General features: G+C 43.8%; 1 protein-coding gene across 7 annotated transcripts in view; it reads left to right on the forward strand.

Moving 5' to 3' along the window:
• Positions 1-19,347, forward strand: part of LOC141091343 (17-beta-hydroxysteroid dehydrogenase type 6-like) — a 265,988-nt gene that overhangs the window by 90,631 nt on the left and 156,010 nt on the right. For all 7 annotated transcript variants that reach the window (XM_073576880.1, XM_073576881.1, XM_073576883.1 and 4 more), the window contains one exon: positions 15,437-15,770. In XM_073576880.1, coding sequence (XP_073432981.1) covers positions 15,458-15,770 — 313 coding nt within the window. In that variant the 5' untranslated portion in view covers positions 15,437-15,457. The remainder of the gene's footprint in view (positions 1-15,436; positions 15,771-19,347) is intronic.

Consider the following 19,347-nt stretch of genomic DNA (forward strand, 5'->3'; position numbering starts at 1 on the left):
TTTCACTAATGGAACATGGTTTTAACTACATAGAACACCTCTTCCACTCTTCCGCACAGTGCCTTGACCGGCTGGAGGCCGGCCTCAATAGACCAGCGTACCATTTCTTTAGTAAAATTGAACGAGGCATGGTGGATCACCTTAGTCCTGAGCAACAGCTGACTGTGTTACACGCCTGCAACACTGCTTACTTGCAGTCTATGCAGCAGAATCAGTACGTGCAGCAGTCAGTGTTGTCATTCCCACCTGTGCCACCACTGACTCGCTTCACCACAGTAGCGACTTCTGCTGCATATCAATGCACGGCCACATGCATTTCTAGACAAGCCGGACACCACAATACAAATGCCGAGTGCTGCTAGACACTCCACCACCTCCACCACCATGTCAAGCGCTGCTCCGGTCTGGAGCACCAGTACTGCCACGGTGACATCAGCTTGGCGCACAAGCGCAAAATCATCTTGGGCCACAGCAACCTCTCTCCTGTTCGGAGCACAGAGAGATCATCATCTCCGGATCGGAGCACTGCCACTTCTCAACTGTATGAGAGCACCGCCACAACTCCTCACCATTCAAGGACCACCACCACCACCCCTCTTCAGAGGAGCACCACCACCACATCTCTTCATAGGATTACCGCCACCACTTTGCCTCCTCATATCACTGCCACCACTCATCAGAGGAGCACTGCCACCACTTCGCCTCCTCATAGCACCACCACTCCTCATCAGAGGAGCACCGCCAACACTTCGCCTGATAGGAGCACCGCCACCACTTCTCCTACCTGAAGCACTGCGCACAATTCACCTTCGATGAGCACCAACACCACAATTTCTCCTCCAAGGAGCGCTGCCAGCACCACCACAGAGCACCCTAGGGGAGACCCACATTCCTTATTTTTTTCTGCACGATCACGGTCCACCAGCTCTAGGTGTTCAAGTAATGTAAGGCGGTCACACGATGCTAGTCGGTCCAGGCTGGTGACTCCTGCCCCAAAGAAGACCAAGAAACAAAAGACTTTGTTAGTCAGTCCTCCCTCTCCTTCTGATGTTTATCAACCTGCCTCCTTTTCCATGCCTGAACTCCCTTCCCCCACAAATTTAGTTGCCCCTTCACCTAGAACCCCTTCCTCAATTTCCAGCCCTTCCTAGTCTCTCCACACCCCTAAAGTATCCCATTCTTCCCACAAACCTCCTGCAAAGGGAAAATATTTTTTTTATTTTGTAACTTAAAAAATAAAAGTTTAATATTTTTTTTCTAAAAAGGTTGGTTAATGTGTCTTTCACCGCATACACACACTGCGCCATACACACACTGCGCCGTACAGTTTGCGTTTTTGGGAACACATAGCTCCATTAATGACACATGTTTCGTGTGTCAATCTTGGAGATATGTGTTGTCAAAAAAACAAATCTATTTGACTTGCAATTTCCAAATCCCGTCAGTCTCTTTTCTCAGGTAATATCGCAAATACTGAATAGACTACGGTGTTGAGTGCAAGGCCTATCTATTGTTAACTTGCCTTGTATCCTTAATAACTAATATGGTGTTTTTTAACATCATTAAACTGTTTGGAATTCAATCCCAGGTTATTATAGATAGACCTTGTAAATAACCCCATCCTCTATTCAGTGTGTGTGTATAAAGTGAGGAGATTATGTGGAAAATACACGCCATATGTTCAGTAACCTGGCCATGTATCAGAATTTTAAATTAAAAAACACAGAGTATAGTACAGGTATAAACACAGGTGTTTTATTAACATACAACCAAAAACAAATTGCTTTACACCATTTGCTCTTGCCATGCCACCCGTCCTACATCAGAGTTGAAGTAGGCTGCAAATTGGTCCCTCATTTGCCCTACTTCAACGGATGACCTGAGAGGGTGCTGATTAAATTCTGGCAAGGGGTTAGGAGTGTCATCATTGAGTTCAAAATGCGGGTGCTCTCTAACCATCACAAAATTGTGTAGTACAACACAGGCCTTCACCACCTCATCCACGGTTTCCAGTTTAAGGTTAATGGCTGTGCCGAGAATGCGCCATCTGGAGACAAGTATACCAAAGGCACACTCTACAGTTCTTGCCCTGGTCAGCCTATAATTAAAAATTTGTTTGGTGTGGTCCAAGTCCCGGCTAGAGTAGGGTTTGAGGAGGTTTTGGCACATCTGGAATGCCTCATCCCCAACCATTACAAAGGGCTGTGGTGGACCTTCGGTGTTGGGAAGAGGCCGTGGCATGGGAAAATTGAACTGGTTGCCATACAACCTCCGGCCCATGTCAGAGTTCTTAAAAGCCTGGGAGTCATTTCCACTGCCAAAAGCCCCAATGTCCACTGCAACAAACTTACAGTCTGCATCAGAAATGGCCATGAGTACTATAGAGAAGTACTAGTTGTAGTACTCTGATCCAGTTCTCTTGGGTTTTATAATCCTGATGTGTTTCCCATCCACCGCACCCAAACAGTTAGGACTGTTGCAGACAGTCCAGAATCTTTCTGCATTTTCAAGCCACTTTTCCATGGTGGGCAGGGGCATAAATTCTGGACAGAGAACGTCCCACAAAGCCCGGCAGGTGTCCGCAACTATTCCAGACAAGGTGGATATTCCTAGCCGGTACTGGAAGTGCATTGAAGAGAGTGTCTCTCCAGTAGCCAGGAATCTTTGACACAAAGCAACAGCCAAAATTAATATTTGTGTATATGGATTTTTACCACAACCAAAAACACACAAAAAAGGGCAGACCAATAAATAAAAATGCATCTTTTTCTTTAATAAATGGTAGAAATGCTGCAGCCCAAGTACATGTCAGTTCAAGAATTCTGCCAGAATAGAATAGTACATCAGAGAACAAATAAAATTAGGCAGTCTTTGGTTTTGCAATACTACGTACCGTAATGTGACCAGGAGCCATTCCTCAGGAGGAATCGCACGACGGTACTGTGTGTCCTGTCTTCGGATGACATCTTGGACACGATCAAGCAAATACATGAAGCTTTGTTGGGACATCCGTGTGTAATCAGTAAATTTATCCGGGTTTGCCTGTAGCTCGCTGTAGAGAGTGTGGAACGCTCCATGGCTCTCCCGGAGTTCAACAATTGGATGAATCCACAAACGCCTCCGCTGCCGTCTTCGCTGTCTCTCTCTCCCTTTGTTTATGGCAAGCAACTGCAAAAGCCAGAGCCATCCTGATGTCCAGATCCAAGTTGAAGTGAAAACTCTTCCAGCGCAGATCCATGTCGTCAAGAAAAAAAACAAGCAAATGTGAAGAATAGCTGTAAACAGGGTCTATATAAAGAATTCCAATAATACATGCCCACTGCTGTCCAATTGGTGGAGTCTGTAGCACTAATTGGTCAAGGATTATTACTCATGTGATTGTGACATCATGCGCAATAAAAACGCAAACACATGCAAAACGCTTTAAAACGCATACAAACGCTGCGGTTTTTTTTGCCTTAACGCGCACGATGAGGCGAGAAAAAACGCAGCGTTTACAAGCGTTTGTAAGCGTTTTTGTCATGCGTTTGATGTGCGCATGAAACGCAGCGCAATAAAATGCTAGTGTGAAACTAGCCTAAAGTCCGCCAAAATTGCTGGGTGGAGACACAAATTCCCACCGAGCTATCCCGGAAATGCTCGCTGCTCACCGAGTACACTAATACTCGGGCAAGTAACGAGTAGTGGCGAACACGTTCGCTCATCACTAGTAACATCATTTGGGTGATAATTATTCATACCTATTTGCTTCATAATATATTCATCATCTACTTCAAGGCTTCGGAATATAATGTTATAATTATTGGTTATCCACGCTGGACACGTGGCATGAATTGGCTCTCTGTGCTGTATTCACGGTTACGGAGCACACGGCACCTCGCTCTCTGGCGGTCACTGTGCACACGACGCCTCACTCTCTGGCAGTACTGGCGTGAAAGCAAGGTGAAAGCAAGTTGGTGAACTGTGTGATAACTCATTGGTGAAAGTACACTCACTGGCCACTTTATTAGGTACACCATGCTAGTAACGGGTTGGACCCCCTTTTGCCTTCAGAACTGCCTCAATTCTTCGTGGCAGAGATTCAACAAGGTGCTGGAAGCATTCCTCAGAGATTTTGGACCATATTGACATGATGGTATCACACAGTTGGCGCAGATTTGTCGGCTGCACATCCCTGATGCGAATCTCCCGTTCCACCACATCCCAAAGATGCTCTATTGGATTGAGATCTGGTGACTGAGGAGGCCATTTGAGTACAGTGAACTCATTGTCATGTTCAAAAAACCAATCTGAGATGATTCGAGCTTTATGACATGGCGCATTATCCTGCTGAAAGTAGCCATCAGATGCCTGTTCTTAGCTGAGAGGAGTGGTACCCAGTGTGGTCTTCTGCTGCTGTAGCCCATCTGCCTCAAAGTTCGACGCACTGTGCGTTCAGAGATGCTCTTCTGCCTACCTTGGTTGTAACGGGTGGCAATTTGAGTCACTGTTGCCTTTCTATCAGCTCGAACCAGTATGCCCATTCTCCTCTGACCTCTGGCATCAACAAGGCATTTCCGGCCACAGAACTGCTGCTCACTGGATTTTTTTTCTTTTTCGGACCATTCTCTGTAAACCCTAGAGATGGTTGTGCGTGAAAATCCCAGTAGATCAGCAGTTTCTGAAATACTCAGACCAGCCCTTCTGGCACCAACAATCTTGCCACGTTCAAAGGCACTCAAATCACCTTTCTTCCCCATACTGATGCTCGGTTTGAACTGCAGGAGATTGTCTTGACCATGTCTACATGCCTAAATGCACTGAGTTGCCGCCATGTGATTGGCTGATTAGAAATTAAGTCTTAACACACAGTTGGACAGGTGTACCTAATAAAGTGGCCAGTGAGTGTATTTGTAATGTTTACTATTTCTACATTGCGTGTGCGGCTAACCACCTCATTGATCTTATTTAGTTTCTTTGGCAAGAAAAGAGCAGCTCCATCAAAAACACGTGCTTTTCCTACTAATTCATCATGCTGGTAAAGTAGAGGTGAGATTAGGGATCTAGATAACATCTGTGGTCTGTAGTCAACATGGCACTGTGACAAGACCCACTGGGGTCTAGCTATTAATTTGACATAGCTTGTGCACAGCTGAATAGAGTTGCAAGCAAAACCAGATTTTGACTCAATAACATGTTGGATGGATTGTCTAGTGGAAACACCCATATCATAGAAGTCACATCTTCGACCACCACGCTCTCCAATTGACACATCTTGAAAACCAGCCGAAATGTCAAAATCTCTAGCTTCTATTCTAGAAACTGCAGGTGCTCCTTTTTGACATCCTCATCCAACAAGTTCAGTATTAGTAGGTGATGGATTGTCATAATTCGGCCCAGGAACAACAGGCTATGGTAGTTCTGAGTCCTAGCCCCATGCTCTTCTATGTGCTCTTGCTCTGGCTCTTCCAGTCATGATTTAATCTAGAAGATTTTGCCTTCATAATCCAGAGACAGTACAAAACAGCTCAAGCATTCACCCTCTGCTCCTCAGAATTTCTATCTGCACAGTAACTTCCTCTAGGCAGAAGATGATGATGGTGGTAGCCTTTAGTGCATTTAAGACACAGTCATGAAGCAGCCATAACAATTTGAAACAGAAGTATTTTTACAGAGATACCACACTGTTCAATATGTGGCCTGTATTTTTGTTTTTGACAGCAAAAGTGTTTAGAAATAGGGTAAGATACAGCAAAAACAGTTTAATGGAGTCCTCAAATGCCACATTTTGTAGCCCACAGATACATGAGGCGTGTCAGGGAAATACCACACTGTAAAATATATGGCCTGTGTTTTTATTTTTTACCCCAAAATAGTGTATAGACCTAGGGTAACAGACAGCAAATACAGTGGAATTTAGGCCTGAAATGCAACAATTTAAAGGCCACATATAGATCTGGGGTTTGACGGAGATACCAGTCTGTTCAATTTGTGGCCTGTGTTTTTAAATTTTGTACCCCAAAACAGTGTATAGAAATAGAGTAACAGACAGCAAATACAGTGGAATGTAGACCTGAAATGCCACAATTTGTAGGCCACAGATAGATCTGGTGTTTGATCGAGATACCAGACTTCAATATGTGACCTGTATTTTTAAATTTCGTACCCCAAAATAGTGTATAGAAATAGGGTAACAGACAGCAAATACAATGGAATGTAGCCCTGAAATGCCACAATTTGTAGGCCACAGATAGATCAGGCGTCTGACGGAGATAGCACACTGTTAAATATGTGGCCTGGATTTTTTGGGGGGCCACCAAAATTGTGTTAATAAGTAATAATAATCTTTATTAATAATAATAATAATCTTTATTTTTATATAGCGCTAACATATTCCGCAGCGCATTACAGTTTGCACACATTATCATCACTGTCACCGATGGGGCTCACAATCTAAATTCCCTATCAGTATGTCTTTGGAAGTAGGCAATGTGGTGTAGTAACCACTGTTTCCGCTAGGGGGCGCTGTGTGGATGTCCCAGGAGAAAGGATGAATGGCAGAATACTGAATGGCCGTTATGTATCTCAAAGTGGGTGGCTTTGAGATGGAGACTTATGTGTTGATCAGCAGTGATACTGCTGAGGTGCTGCTTTAATGTGTCAGGGAGAAGTCTCCAGGTAACTAGGGAGATGGGCGGGCCAGTTACCTACAAACTCACCGAGGGGTGTGTTTAAAGAACACTGTTGTAAAGAGTGTGAGTGGTTGAAGGACCTGTGATGAGGTCATAGTCATGTGACCTGGTGGGCGTGGCTATGGACCATATAATGTGGCCAGGGTAGGTCACATGGGGTGAATGCTGGGACCCGATTGGTCCAGTGTGGAAGGTCCCGCTGAGATGGAGCTTCCTGGCTAACAGCCTGTGAAGTGGCTGTGGTGAATGGCTGCACGTGTCGGAGGGTTCCCAGGGGAGGGAATGAACATCTGCAGTAAGCTGAAGCAACCATGAGGAAACCCGGACGTGGGTGAGATAAGTGAGGCTAAGAGAGCCTGTATGCTGGACATTGTACAACCTGTGTGAACACAGGGTTTTACAGAGTGAAACTGTCATGGACGCTCTGCTGTTTATATGAAGTTTTGTTGCTGCTGTGGGTTTATGATGTTGAATAAACCGCATGGACTATGCTTGCTTTCTGGAAAATCTGTGCCGGATCTGATTTTGTGGCTGCTGAGCGAGTATCCCCTACCCGAATAACAGCGCTACCTCACAATTATGACACTACAAAAAAATTCTTTGGTGGACTAAAATTGTAAAATATTTAGCTCAATGATATGCTATGTGTGTGGCAGGCAAAACACAGAGTTAAATATGTGAACTGTAGCTAAATATTTTTTGGCCAGCTAAATATCTTTTTGGCAGCTAAATAATTTTTTGGCAGTTAAATATTTTTTTGGCAGGTAAATATTTTTTTTGCCAGCCAAATATTTTTTGGGCACCTAAATATTCTTTTTTCAGCAAAATGGTGTCAAAAAATTTTATAAGACATTCCAAAAAATACTACAGTACCACAAAAAATTCCTGAATTTTCTGCGCACTCAGATGTGATGCCTGGGACGGGCAAAGCCGTTTAAAATTACTGTATTTTCACATTGTAGTATTAAAAGGATCTGGCTGTAGTCTGCAGTGTCAACAAGCAAATAGAGGAAAAAAAAGGGGGTCTGGATTGCTTTGGAATAAAATAATCAGAATTAAAGTGCCAAAAAAAATTATTCCTAGCCACTGATACCTGGAGCTAGGTATATATGTAATAGGCAGCAGCAGACAGTAATGCACCCTTTTGATGTATGCAATGATAGCTATATACCCACATACAGTGCCTGCATGCCTTGCTCTGATGTGTATATACGCACATACACTCCCTGCCTACCTAGCACTGCAATCTGTATACCCCGTAAATTAGTCCTTAGAAGGACTGTTGGTTTAGCTGGATTTGTGGATTCTATGATGGTATACCCACAATAAGGCTGGAGTCACACACAACCATTAAAAAAATCGGTCCGATTTTAACGGTCCGAAATCGCACAAAGGTTTCTTGACCAGTGATCCGTTTTTTATGTGATTTTTCTTCATTGATCCAATTTTAATCGCATGTAAGCATCCGCTTGACATCCGTCTGGCGATTTTTTATTTTTTTTTTTTATTTATTTATTTTTTTTTTTTCTGACCATTCCAAAATTGACAAATAACGGTTTTTAGGCCTGAAACTGATTTAAAAAATCATCCCACCCTATATTTATGGGCTCTCCAACAGGTGTGAGCCTGCTACCTTTGACATACAGTCAGTGCTTGGATTTGGTCAGCTCTGCTTTGTGCTAAACATGACAGACAGGCTCACTTTTAACACCACAGAGCGTGTTCTTTTCTATTGGGTTATATCCCGACGTTTGGGGGAGCAATACCCTGTGATTGTGGATCCGAGGAGGCGTAGACGAATGTGGGTCCAACCACTTTTGCTCCGAAGGATATCTAAAGGCCATTTCCACTGTCTCTATACATCTCTGCACAGCCATCCGGAGAAGTTCTATCAATATTGTCGGATGAGCCTTGCTACCTTCGATATTTTGCTTGAGATTGTGCGCCCTGGGATCACGTTTCAGGACACGAGGATGCGCAAAGCTATTTCTGCAGAGGAGCATCTACTCCTCACCTTACGGTATGTCTCAAAGCAATATGTTGATGATGTGTGAAGCAGCATATTTATTTAACAGACCTTGAACCTTATTTCTTATTGCCGTATTATCTTAAATTATTTCCACCACATTTCCCAAAACCATTTATATGCTTGTGGCTTACGGAACCAAGCCATGGCCTGTAATGTAATGTTCATCATGCCTACTTTAGAATTCCTCGACTTTAAATGTGTCTGAAACTGTATCTGTTGTTTGTTGGGCTGTGTACTCATGTTTTTTTTCTTAGTTTTTTTTAGCTTTCTTTCAACTGGCCTTTCATATGCTGGTCTGCATTTAGAATTTTTAATTGGGAAATCCACAATCTCTGGCATTGGTCTACATGCTCCGAAATCTGGACCAGACTCCATCATGTGTTCATGCCGGAGCCCAAAATGCCTGACTGGTTACGTATCTCCCGTGGATTTGAGGACACGTGCCAGTTTCCACAATGTATTGGAGCCCTAGATGGGAAGCACATCCGTGTGCGTAAGCCGCCGAACTCAGGGTCCCAATTCTATAATTATAAACAATATTTTTCTGTAGTATTGTTGGCTTTGGTTGACACTCACTACAGGTTTATAATTTTAGATATTGGGGCCTATGGAAGAACTGGAGACTCCAGAGTCTTCAATTCTTCCATTATGGGTCGGCGGCTGCGTAATAATGAGCTTGACCTACCACCACCACCATGTCAGCTTCCCAACTCAAATCTGGAACCGGTACCTTATGTTATTGTAGCAGATGAGGCGTTTCAATTGAGCAGACATGTCATGAGGCCATATCCACGACGAACGCTTGACCACCGGCGTAGAATATTTAACTTTTGCCTATCACGTGCTCGGCGACTGGTGGAGTGTGCCTTTGGTATTCTTACGGCCAAATGGAGGGTCCTACAGTCCGCAATTCAGCTGAGTGAAGCTAATGTCAATTAAGTTATTAAAGCCTGTGTTGTCCTACATAACTTCACAAGAATTCATGACTGCCCCTCACATGATGATGCTGAAGTGGAGTCTGCTAATGTGCCTAGGCCTAGGACACATGTAAACCCACCCCGTCGTCCAATTTCTGGACTCAAAGTACGTGATGTGTTTACAACTTATTTTCTAACACCTCAGGGTGCTACTCCCTGGCAAGATGATGCCTTATCTATGTAGTGCTTTGGTTGTGTTGTGTTCTCATAAAGATTGTTTCCTTGGCCTTTTTTTTTGTTTTTTTTTAACCAGTACTTGTTACTATATCTATCTAACACATTACAGAACATGTACGAACATGAATGGACACACGTTGTGAATGTTAACAAGTTTATTACTTGTTTTTTTTTGTTATTGCCATACCAAATTACCATAGTAATGGCATGTGGCCTAATGTTATCAGCACATTAGTATTTAACAGTCCAAACCAAAAATTAAACATCATGTACAAAACACAAAACATTACATCAAGGGAAAAATGAAAACCTACAAGTCATGGTAGGTTGGGGGTGGTGAAGGTGGGGGGCCTGTTTGGACATTTGACCTTGGTTGCTGGGCCACCTCTCTGTCCCCCTGTGCGCTGGCAGCTGGCTGTGCCATCTGTTGCATCCTGCCAGGATCAATTTGTGGGTTTGGGTAGGGGTAATTTTGATATTGGTGTGGGTAGTCCTGGTAGGGCTGCCCTAATTGCCCATATCCCCCAATATGTCCATGTCTAGCATAACCATGTTGTGGCCACCCACCAACATTGGGTACGTTAAAGTGGCCATATTGGGCATGTGCGCCCTGGCCCATATATTGGACCTGTGGAGCCACATTGGGGATGTGTGCAGGCTGAGGCGGAGATGTTGGCACCCGTGGAGGAGGAGGAGGAACAGGTTCCAAGGATGGTTGACTTGTCACATCAAGTCCAACCAGCCTATCAATTTGATTCTCATCTGACAGCTGCCACCTTTCAAGAAACTGAAACACACTGTGGGGATTATTGGGTGGTGTGCTGACATCCAAAACGATTTGGAGAGCCCCTCTCGTACGCAGCCTGTACCCACGGGGAATTACCCTCAAATACTGTGCCAGACTGCGCCCATAAGCCTCCTCCCCATCATCATGAGCAGCTGTGGACAAGTAGTCCAATACACCTCGGTCCACCTGCATTCTTGTTCCCAAAGGTGCTCCTTCTCTCCTGCGCCTGCCTCGTCGTGGTAGGGTCGAAGGCGGAGGAGAGTGATCCAGTGGCATGGTGGGGCTGCTACTGTTGCCCCGGTCATCATGCTGTGCTGCCTGGCTAACAGATTCTGGTGGTGGTGATCTTGGTGGTGGTGGGTTGGCTCTGGGAAGTCCTGCAGATGGGCCAGACCCTGCAGCAACATCCGACTCAGGATCAATCACCACCTCAGAGTCGGAACCCGTCTCCCTCTCTGTGAGGTTTGACTCGGTGCTACAATGGAAAAAATAACAAATTAAATTTTGCATACAGAATATCCAAAGTACTACATTAAACCATGCACTTACGGTCTTAGATCCATCACAGGAGCAAGGAAATGTAGGCGGTCGAAGTAGAGGTATTTTCTCTTTGTGGTTCCGGCCGCTCCAGTACGGGACCTCAGCTGTCTCTCCCTCCTATATGTGTCCCTGCAGCTGCGCCAACGCATTGTCACATCAATGTGAACAAAAACACAGGATTTTGTTACACCACACATATGGCTATGGTATCAAGGGTTTACCTATGCTTAGGCACACATTTTAAAAATGATATGATTTATATTCCTGTTGGCTCCACACCAATACAAAAAATAAGGAAAAGGTTGAGGCCTACTACAAATTACCTTCTAACCAACAGAATTGCTAACAAAATTTAGAAAAACCTGTGGTAATAATGCGAACATCTATGATGTTTTGAGCTTAAAAAAAAAGGTATATAGTGGCTAAGATACGGGCAAAAAAACAAGGAGAGCACTGCATTTGGTGGCAGAACAATTAGCTAAATATTTCAAATTTTTGTAAGCCAAATTCGTCATGGTGCCACCAGTCAGGGAGTTGTAATTTAGATGTTGTAAATATGCACACAATAAAAATGGCGTAGAAATTATGTCCAGATATGTGAGCAATGATGACACATATTGGGACTTACATTGAGCAGATTAGATTTGGGGATTTGATTATGTGTACACATTATTTCACTTACTAATTTGCTCCCGCTCCTCCCGAGGTCTTGCCGCATATCCAGTAAACATCTGGGCACAGATTCTTCTCCACACTGCCTCCCTGCGTGTGCGGTCAGCAGAGTGGGGTTCTCTCTGGTCCCATAGTTCTGGCCTCTCCTGGACCAGAACTATCAGCATTTCCACATTGACTGGCGTGGACATGATGGAGGACTCCGTGGAGGTGTTCTTCCTGGTTTTTTTTTTTTTTTTTTGCTGCAAGAGAAATTTGCATCCCAAAGCTTCCTGGCCATGCCTCCTGCTATTTCCTGTTGACCAGGAGAAGACTTGCGATTTAATCGCAAGTCACACGTGTGGTGCGTTTTCAATGCGATAGACTTGCATTGGTGAATCCGATCCGAAAATTGGTGACAATCGCAGCATGCTGCGATTGTCTCGGTCCGAGGAACGGATCCGATAAAAAAACGCATGATGGGAGCAGCACCATTGAATAATATTGGGACGAATGCAATGCGATTTTTTTTTTTTATCGCATTGCATTCGTCCGATTTTATCGCTAGTGTGACTCCGGCCTAACTAATAAAAGCACAAATCTGTCCCTATCTCAGCAGCAGCTCTCTCTCCACTTTCTGATTCAGGATGTGACTGTGACGATCAGGACGGCGGCAGGTCTCTTATAGGCCTGATTACAGTGCGTGGCAGACGAACACTGTAAACCCTCCAAAGAGCGCCAAAATTGCAGGACGGAGACCTGAGGTCCACCAAATAATCCTGGAAATGCTCGATGCTCGCTCATCATCAGTGTGTGTGTGTGTATATATATATATATATATATATATATATATATATATATACATGCTGCATATACGTGTGTGTGTGTATATATATATATATATATATATATATATATAGTGGGGCAAAAAAGTATTTAGTCAGTCAGCAATAGTGCAAGTTCCACCACTTAAAAAGATGAGAGGCGTCTGTAATTTACATCATAGTCCCTGCTGAAGAAAAGCAGGCCCAAACCATGATGCTGCCACCACCATGTTTGACAGTGGGGATGGTGTGTTCAGGGTGGTGAGCTGTGTTGCCTTTACGCCAAACATATCGTTTGGCATTGTTGCCAAAAAGTTCGATTTTAGTTTCATCTGACCAGAGCACCTTCTTCCACATGTTTGGTGTGTCTCCCAGGTGGCTTGTGGCAAACATTAAGGCTATGTGCCCACGCTAGCGTTTTTAAACGCTCAGGAAAAGGATCCCCTTCCCAGAAATCACGCGTCTTTTTTTTGTGCGATTTTTGACGCGTTTTTTGACACACGATTTCTGGGATCATTGGGGATGGCTAAAAACGCTCAGCAATGCGGAAATTAATGAGCATGCTGCGTTTTTAGCCACTAAGCGATTCCTGAGCGGTTAAAAACGCATGCATTGGCACAAAAAGCCAAAAACGCATGCTAATTAATTTGATGCATCTTTTAAGCGTTTCCGCAGCGTCTGAGCCGGCTCAAACGCTGCGGAAACGCTTAACAAAACGCATCGTGTGCACACAGCCTAAATGACACTTTTTATGGATATCTTTGAGAAATGGTTTTCTTCTTGCCACTCTTCCATAAAGGCCAGATTTGTGCAGTGTACAACTGATTGTTGTCCTATGGACAGACTGTCCCACCTCAGCTGTAGATCTCTGCAGTTCATCCAGAGTGATCATGGGCCTCTTGGCTGCATCTCTGATCAGTCTTCTCCTTGTTTGAGATGAAAGTTTAGAGGGACGGCCGGGTCTTGGTAGAGTTGCAGTGGTATGATACTCCTTCCATTTCAATATGATCGCTTGCACAGTGCTCCTTGGGATCTTTAAAGTTTTAAAAATCATTTTGTACCCAAATCTGGCTTTAAACTTCTCCACAACAGTATCACGGACCTGTCTGTTGTGTTCCTTGGTCTTCATGATGCTCTCTGTGCTTCAAACAGAACCCTGAGATTATCACAGAGCAGGTGCATTTATTCGGAGACTTGATTACACCCAGGAGGATTATATTTATCGTCATTAGTCATTTAGGACAACATTGGATCATTCAGAGATCCACAATGGACTTCTGGAGTGAGTTTGCTGCATTAAAAGTAAAGGGGCCCAATAATATTGCACGCCCCACTTTTCAGTTTTTGACTTTCCACAAAAATTTAAAATAAACAATAAATTTCGTTCAACTTCACAATTGTGTTCCCCTTGTTGTTGACTCTTCACCAAAAATATACATTTGGTATCTTTATGTTTTAAGTATGATATGTGGGAAAAGGTTGAAAAATTCCAGGGGGCCGAATACTTTCACAAGGCACTGTATATACAGCTCTGGCAAAAAAATAAGAGACCACTTTTAAATGTTCAGTTTGTCTAATTTTTCTCTTTATAGGTATATTTTTGAGTAAAATGTAAATTTTTCCTTTAGTCTACAAACTTCCAAGCAATACATTTTGGGGTTTTTTTTGAAAAGGAGAAATAGTCAAAATTAAAAAAAAAAAATTGTGCTTTCAGACCTCAAATAATGCAAAGAAAACAAGTTCATAATCAAATAGAAACAACAATACTAATGTTTTAACTCAAGAAGAGTTCAGAAATCAATATCTTGTGGAATAACCATGATTTTTAATCACAGCTTTCATGCATCTTGGCATGCTCTCCACCACTCTTCACACTGTTGCTGGCGCAAAAATGTAAGTAGTTCTTCTTTGTTTGATGCCTTGTGACTAGCCATCATCCTCTTGATTACATTACAGATGTTATCAATGGGGTTCAGGTCTGGAGAATGGGCTGCCCATGACAGGGCTTCAATGTGGTGGTCTCTTAATTTTTGCCAGAGCCGTATATACAACTATCCTATGTGTATATATCTATTCTATCTATTCCATTCTAACCTGTCATTACGATTTTACTGTAAGCCGCATTTCAATTGCCGGCTTTTCAAAGAACACCGGTGAATATTTCTCATAAGTCACACGGATGGTCCATGTGGTGTGCGATTTTTTTTTTTTTTTTTTTTTTTTTTCTCTCTCTCACCCATAGACTTGCAATGGCAAAAAAAAAAACGGTGATGGGAGCTGCCCCATAGATTAATACTGGTCCGAATTTATACATCTAAAATACCAAACATTCACCATTTATTCAGCCCTCAGAAGCATAGTGGAATATACAAGCAACTTAAATTAGTTTGTATCTTCTAGATCTGCTTTCTCCTTCAAGGATACAAAGATCTCCTTTTTCCCAGGAGTGTCCAGGATATTGTTACCAGAAGAATTAGATAATTCAATTAAAGGGGTTGCCCATTCTTGTGATAATGATGACCTTATCTTTGATATCAGGTCATTGGAGAGTTTGACACTTGGAACAGCATGGCTCCATGTGTAGTGACTGTTGACATAAACTGCAACTCAGCTCTTATTGAAGTGGCCAAAACTTTAAAAAAAAAAAAAAAGTCTGGCTAAGAGTAAATTTTTACTTTTCAACTTGAGTTATACTTTAGTTTTTCTTTTTTAACGTATTGATTACTTATATGTGGAACAAAACTAATCTTCAACTATTCAATTAACCAATTTTATTGCAGGATATATTTACATCTCCCATCATGTGGCTCCTTCTGTTGGTGGTGTTTTGCCTGATCTTCTTGTACAGATGGCATAGACAAAGTCTGATCCTGGAAAACCTCAGCGACAAATACGTCTTCATCACTGGATGTGACACTGGATTCGGAAACCTACTGGCAAAGCAGTTAGATAAGCGTGGAATGAAGGTCCTGGCTGCCTGTCTGACCAATGAAGGGGCAGAGAACCTAAAGAAAGAGACCTCCAGTAGACTACAAGCAATAATACTGGATATTACCGACAGCAAAAGTGTAAGCGCTGCTGCTGAAAAGGTGGCGGCTACAGTTGGAAGTAAAGGTAATCATATGTGTTTCCTTACCTATGCAAAATTTATGCTTTTAGTAGTGTTTTTTGTACAAGATGAATCATATACTATGTTGAATTAAAGGGGTTGTCTGGTGCTAACTAAAGATGAGCAGATCTTTTGAAATTTGAATTCAATGGCTTCACTGAATTTTCTTAAAGATTTAATTGAGGGGTGATCAGATTTGCATGAATTTCAATACCGGAAAGCTTGTAATTGGATGGAAAATATATGCGAGGGAAAGGAGAGAGCCCCGCTGACTATAAGAGCCTACACAGTACAGGCAAAAGAGGCCCCTGCTGACCATAAGAGCTTACACGCTATGAGAGAGAGGATCCCGCTCACCATAAGAGCCTAGACTCTATAGGACAGAGAGAACCCCGCTAACCATAAGAGCTTACACTCCATAGGAGAGAGAGGATTCCGCTCACCATATAGAGGTTACACTCTATAGGAGAAAGAGAGAGAGAGCGAAACTGGATCACCATAAAAGCTTACACCCTATGGAAGAGTGATAGAGAACCCAGGTAATCATAAGAGATTAGACTCTTCAGGAGAGAGAGGACCCATCTTACTATAAGAGCTTACATTCAATAAGAGAGAGAGCGGACCCTGCGGATCATAAATTCTTACATACTGCAGAAGAGAGGCAGGGCCGGACTGGTCATCTGGCAATTCTGGCAAATGCCAGAAGGGCCTGTCTGGTCGTGGGCTGTCTTGTCTGCTACATTGTTAAAAGAATTGGTGTTCTCTAAGAGTTGTGATGGAGCACAAAGTCGCTGACTCCATCACTTTCCCCAGCAGGCCACGGGTATCATTAGAAATATTGGTCATGTAAAAAATCTTCCTTTCCTCCATCCAGAGTAATATTAGTAATATATCCCATCTGGTGCTTGGGGACGGGAACAACATGGGCCTGTGTGATTTCAAATGCCAGAGCTGAAATTCAGCCCCAGTCCGTACCTGGAGAGAGGAGACCCAGCTGATCATAACAGCTTACACTCAACATGAGACAGAGACTTACCTGTGACTCTGGAGATGGAAAACAATACTGCCGTACAAACTGTGCTGCATTGGGAACTGCTGATCTGTGATGACTCATGTGCTGGCCACTATTGTACAATGTATGATAATCTGCTAGATGTCATAGATGCAGAACATTATGGGGAAGCCAGAGTGGCAATGCAACATGACATTAGCCCGCACTCTGATGCTCGCAAATACAATCTCAAGTAAGGATGAGCGAACGCGAACCGGAAAGTTTGGTGTTTGTACCGGACACCTAGTGTTTGGAACCAAACACGAAAAACTGACATTTTACTGTATGTCCTGTCTCCTGTTTGTGTTCGCCAGTCTAATAAAGCTTGTTGAAAGGCTGCAACGCAGCCACTCAACAAGCTTTTAGACTGTGGGCACATCCAGAGCCATCACAGCCATGCCAAGTATTGGCATGGCTGTGACTGGCTGACGCAGCATGTGACCCAGCCTGTATAAATGCCGGATCACAGGTGCCACTGCCATTTTGCTCTTGTTATGTAGGGATAGAATACATCTAGAGTGAGAGACAGGTTCTGACTGTGCACTCTGCAAACACAATGCTGTGTGTACTCTACAACACCCATATGTGCTATTTCTGTGGTAAAAGCTGCTGTGTGTACTCTGCAAACTCATCTGAGAGAGTACTGTGATAGCAGCTGTTATGTGTACTCTACACCCCCCGCCTGTGGCAATACTGTCCTTGAAGCCTCTGTGTGTACTACATACCCCCCTTCTGTGCGAGTACTGTCCTTGAAGGTGTGTGTACTCTGCATGCCCTACCTGTGGGAGTAACTCTCTTTGAAGCTGCTGTGTGTACTCTGCACCCCCATGCCTGTGGGAGTACTGTCCTTGAAGCCATTGTTTGTCCTCTGCACCCCTCTCCCACCGTGGGAGTACTGTCCTTTAAGCCACTGTGTGTACTCTGCACCCCTTGCCTGTGGGAGTACTGTCCTTTAAGCCACTGTGTGTACTCTGTACCCCCTAACTGTGGGAATACTGCCCTTGAAGTCGCTGTGCATACTTTGTATCCCCCGCCTGTTGGGGGTACTGCCCTTAAAGCCATTGTGTATACTCTGCACCACCTAACTTTTGGAGTACTGCCCTTGTAGTCACTGTGTGTACTCTGAAGCCCCCTGACTGTGGAAGTACTGTCCTTTAAGCCACTGTGTGTACTCGGCACCCCCTCCCTAACTGTGGGAGTACTGCCCTTGAAGTCACTGTGTGTACTCTGTAGCCCCCCATCTGTGGGAGTACTGCCCTTGAAGTCGCTCTGCGTACTCTGTACCCCTCCCCCACATATGGGAGTGCTTTCCTTGAAGCCGCTGTGTTTTTTCCATTAGCCTGAGAAATATATAATTGTCATCAGTTGTCTCATTGCTATTAGTAGGTCCCTAGCATAATTTTTCAGGCCAGGTGTGTATTCTAGTATTTTTGCAAATCAATATATCACATCAGCCATGTCATTGCCATTTCTATGACTCAATAATACTTTTGCAAGGCAGGCCTGGTGTGTGTTTTGTACTACTTTTGTAAATCAATATATCACATTAGCCTTTTCTAGGTGACAAAAATAATTCTTAAGACCTGGAGTGTAGAGTTGAGCGAAACGGGTCGAACAATTTCAAAAGTCGCCGACTTTTGGCAAAGTCGGGTTTCATGAAACGAAACCCGACCCTAGGATGAGGTCGGCCACGAGGTCGGCGACTTACGCGCCAAAGTCGCGTTTCAAAAGTTTGTTTTGCGCTCTTTTTCAGCCAATCAGGATCCACGGACACTGTGGGCAACGTGATGACATAGGCAGGGGTCGCCACCATCTTTCAGAAGGGCATGCAAGTGATTGGCTTGCTTTGGTGGGCGTCACAGGGGTTATAAAAGGGCGTGCACTCCGACCGCCATCTTACTTCTGCCGATCTTAGCATAGGGAGAGGTTGCTGATTCTGTAGGGAGAGCGTTAGGCAGTGAAGAAGACAAAAAAACTGCTTCTGCTGCTAGCGATTTTGCCTGTGCAACACACCAGTCACTGTGTGTGCAGTGCAAAGGGAGGCTATATTGCGGTGGATCAGCGGTGTTGGTTGTTAGGCTGCCTTCTTAGGCTTCCTGACAGCTGCATTGCTGTTTCCCCACTGCTCTGCAAACTGCTTTTTTAAAAGCAATCCCAATTTTTTTTTTTGTCCTGCTAAGGTACTGAGCGTGCATTTATTCACACCATACAGCGGTGTACGCTCCTCACACAGTACCGTGTAACGGCTGTTATCACAGCCACAGTGAAGCTATCTGTGTGTCACTGTGGAAGGATAAGTGGAGGACTTGTTCCGTTCTTACAGACCTACACTCTAGGGAGATTCCTATTCTGCCCAATTCTACAATTCACTTTTTTCACACCTGTGCCATCGAGCCTGTGACATAGCGCTCTGATATTCAGTGGGCCTCACACAATCCAAAAGTGTCCAGTGTCTGCAGAAATTCAAAATATCCCTTATCCTGTAGTCACTTTTTTCACACCTGCTGCATCGAGCCTGTGACATAGCGCTC

This window comes from Dendrobates tinctorius, unplaced genomic scaffold (assembly GCF_039654945.1).
Source record: "Dendrobates tinctorius isolate UK_male_01 unplaced genomic scaffold, ASM3965494v1 ptg000051l, whole genome shotgun sequence".
NCBI classification, from domain to species: Eukaryota; Metazoa; Chordata; class Amphibia; order Anura; family Dendrobatidae; genus Dendrobates; species Dendrobates tinctorius.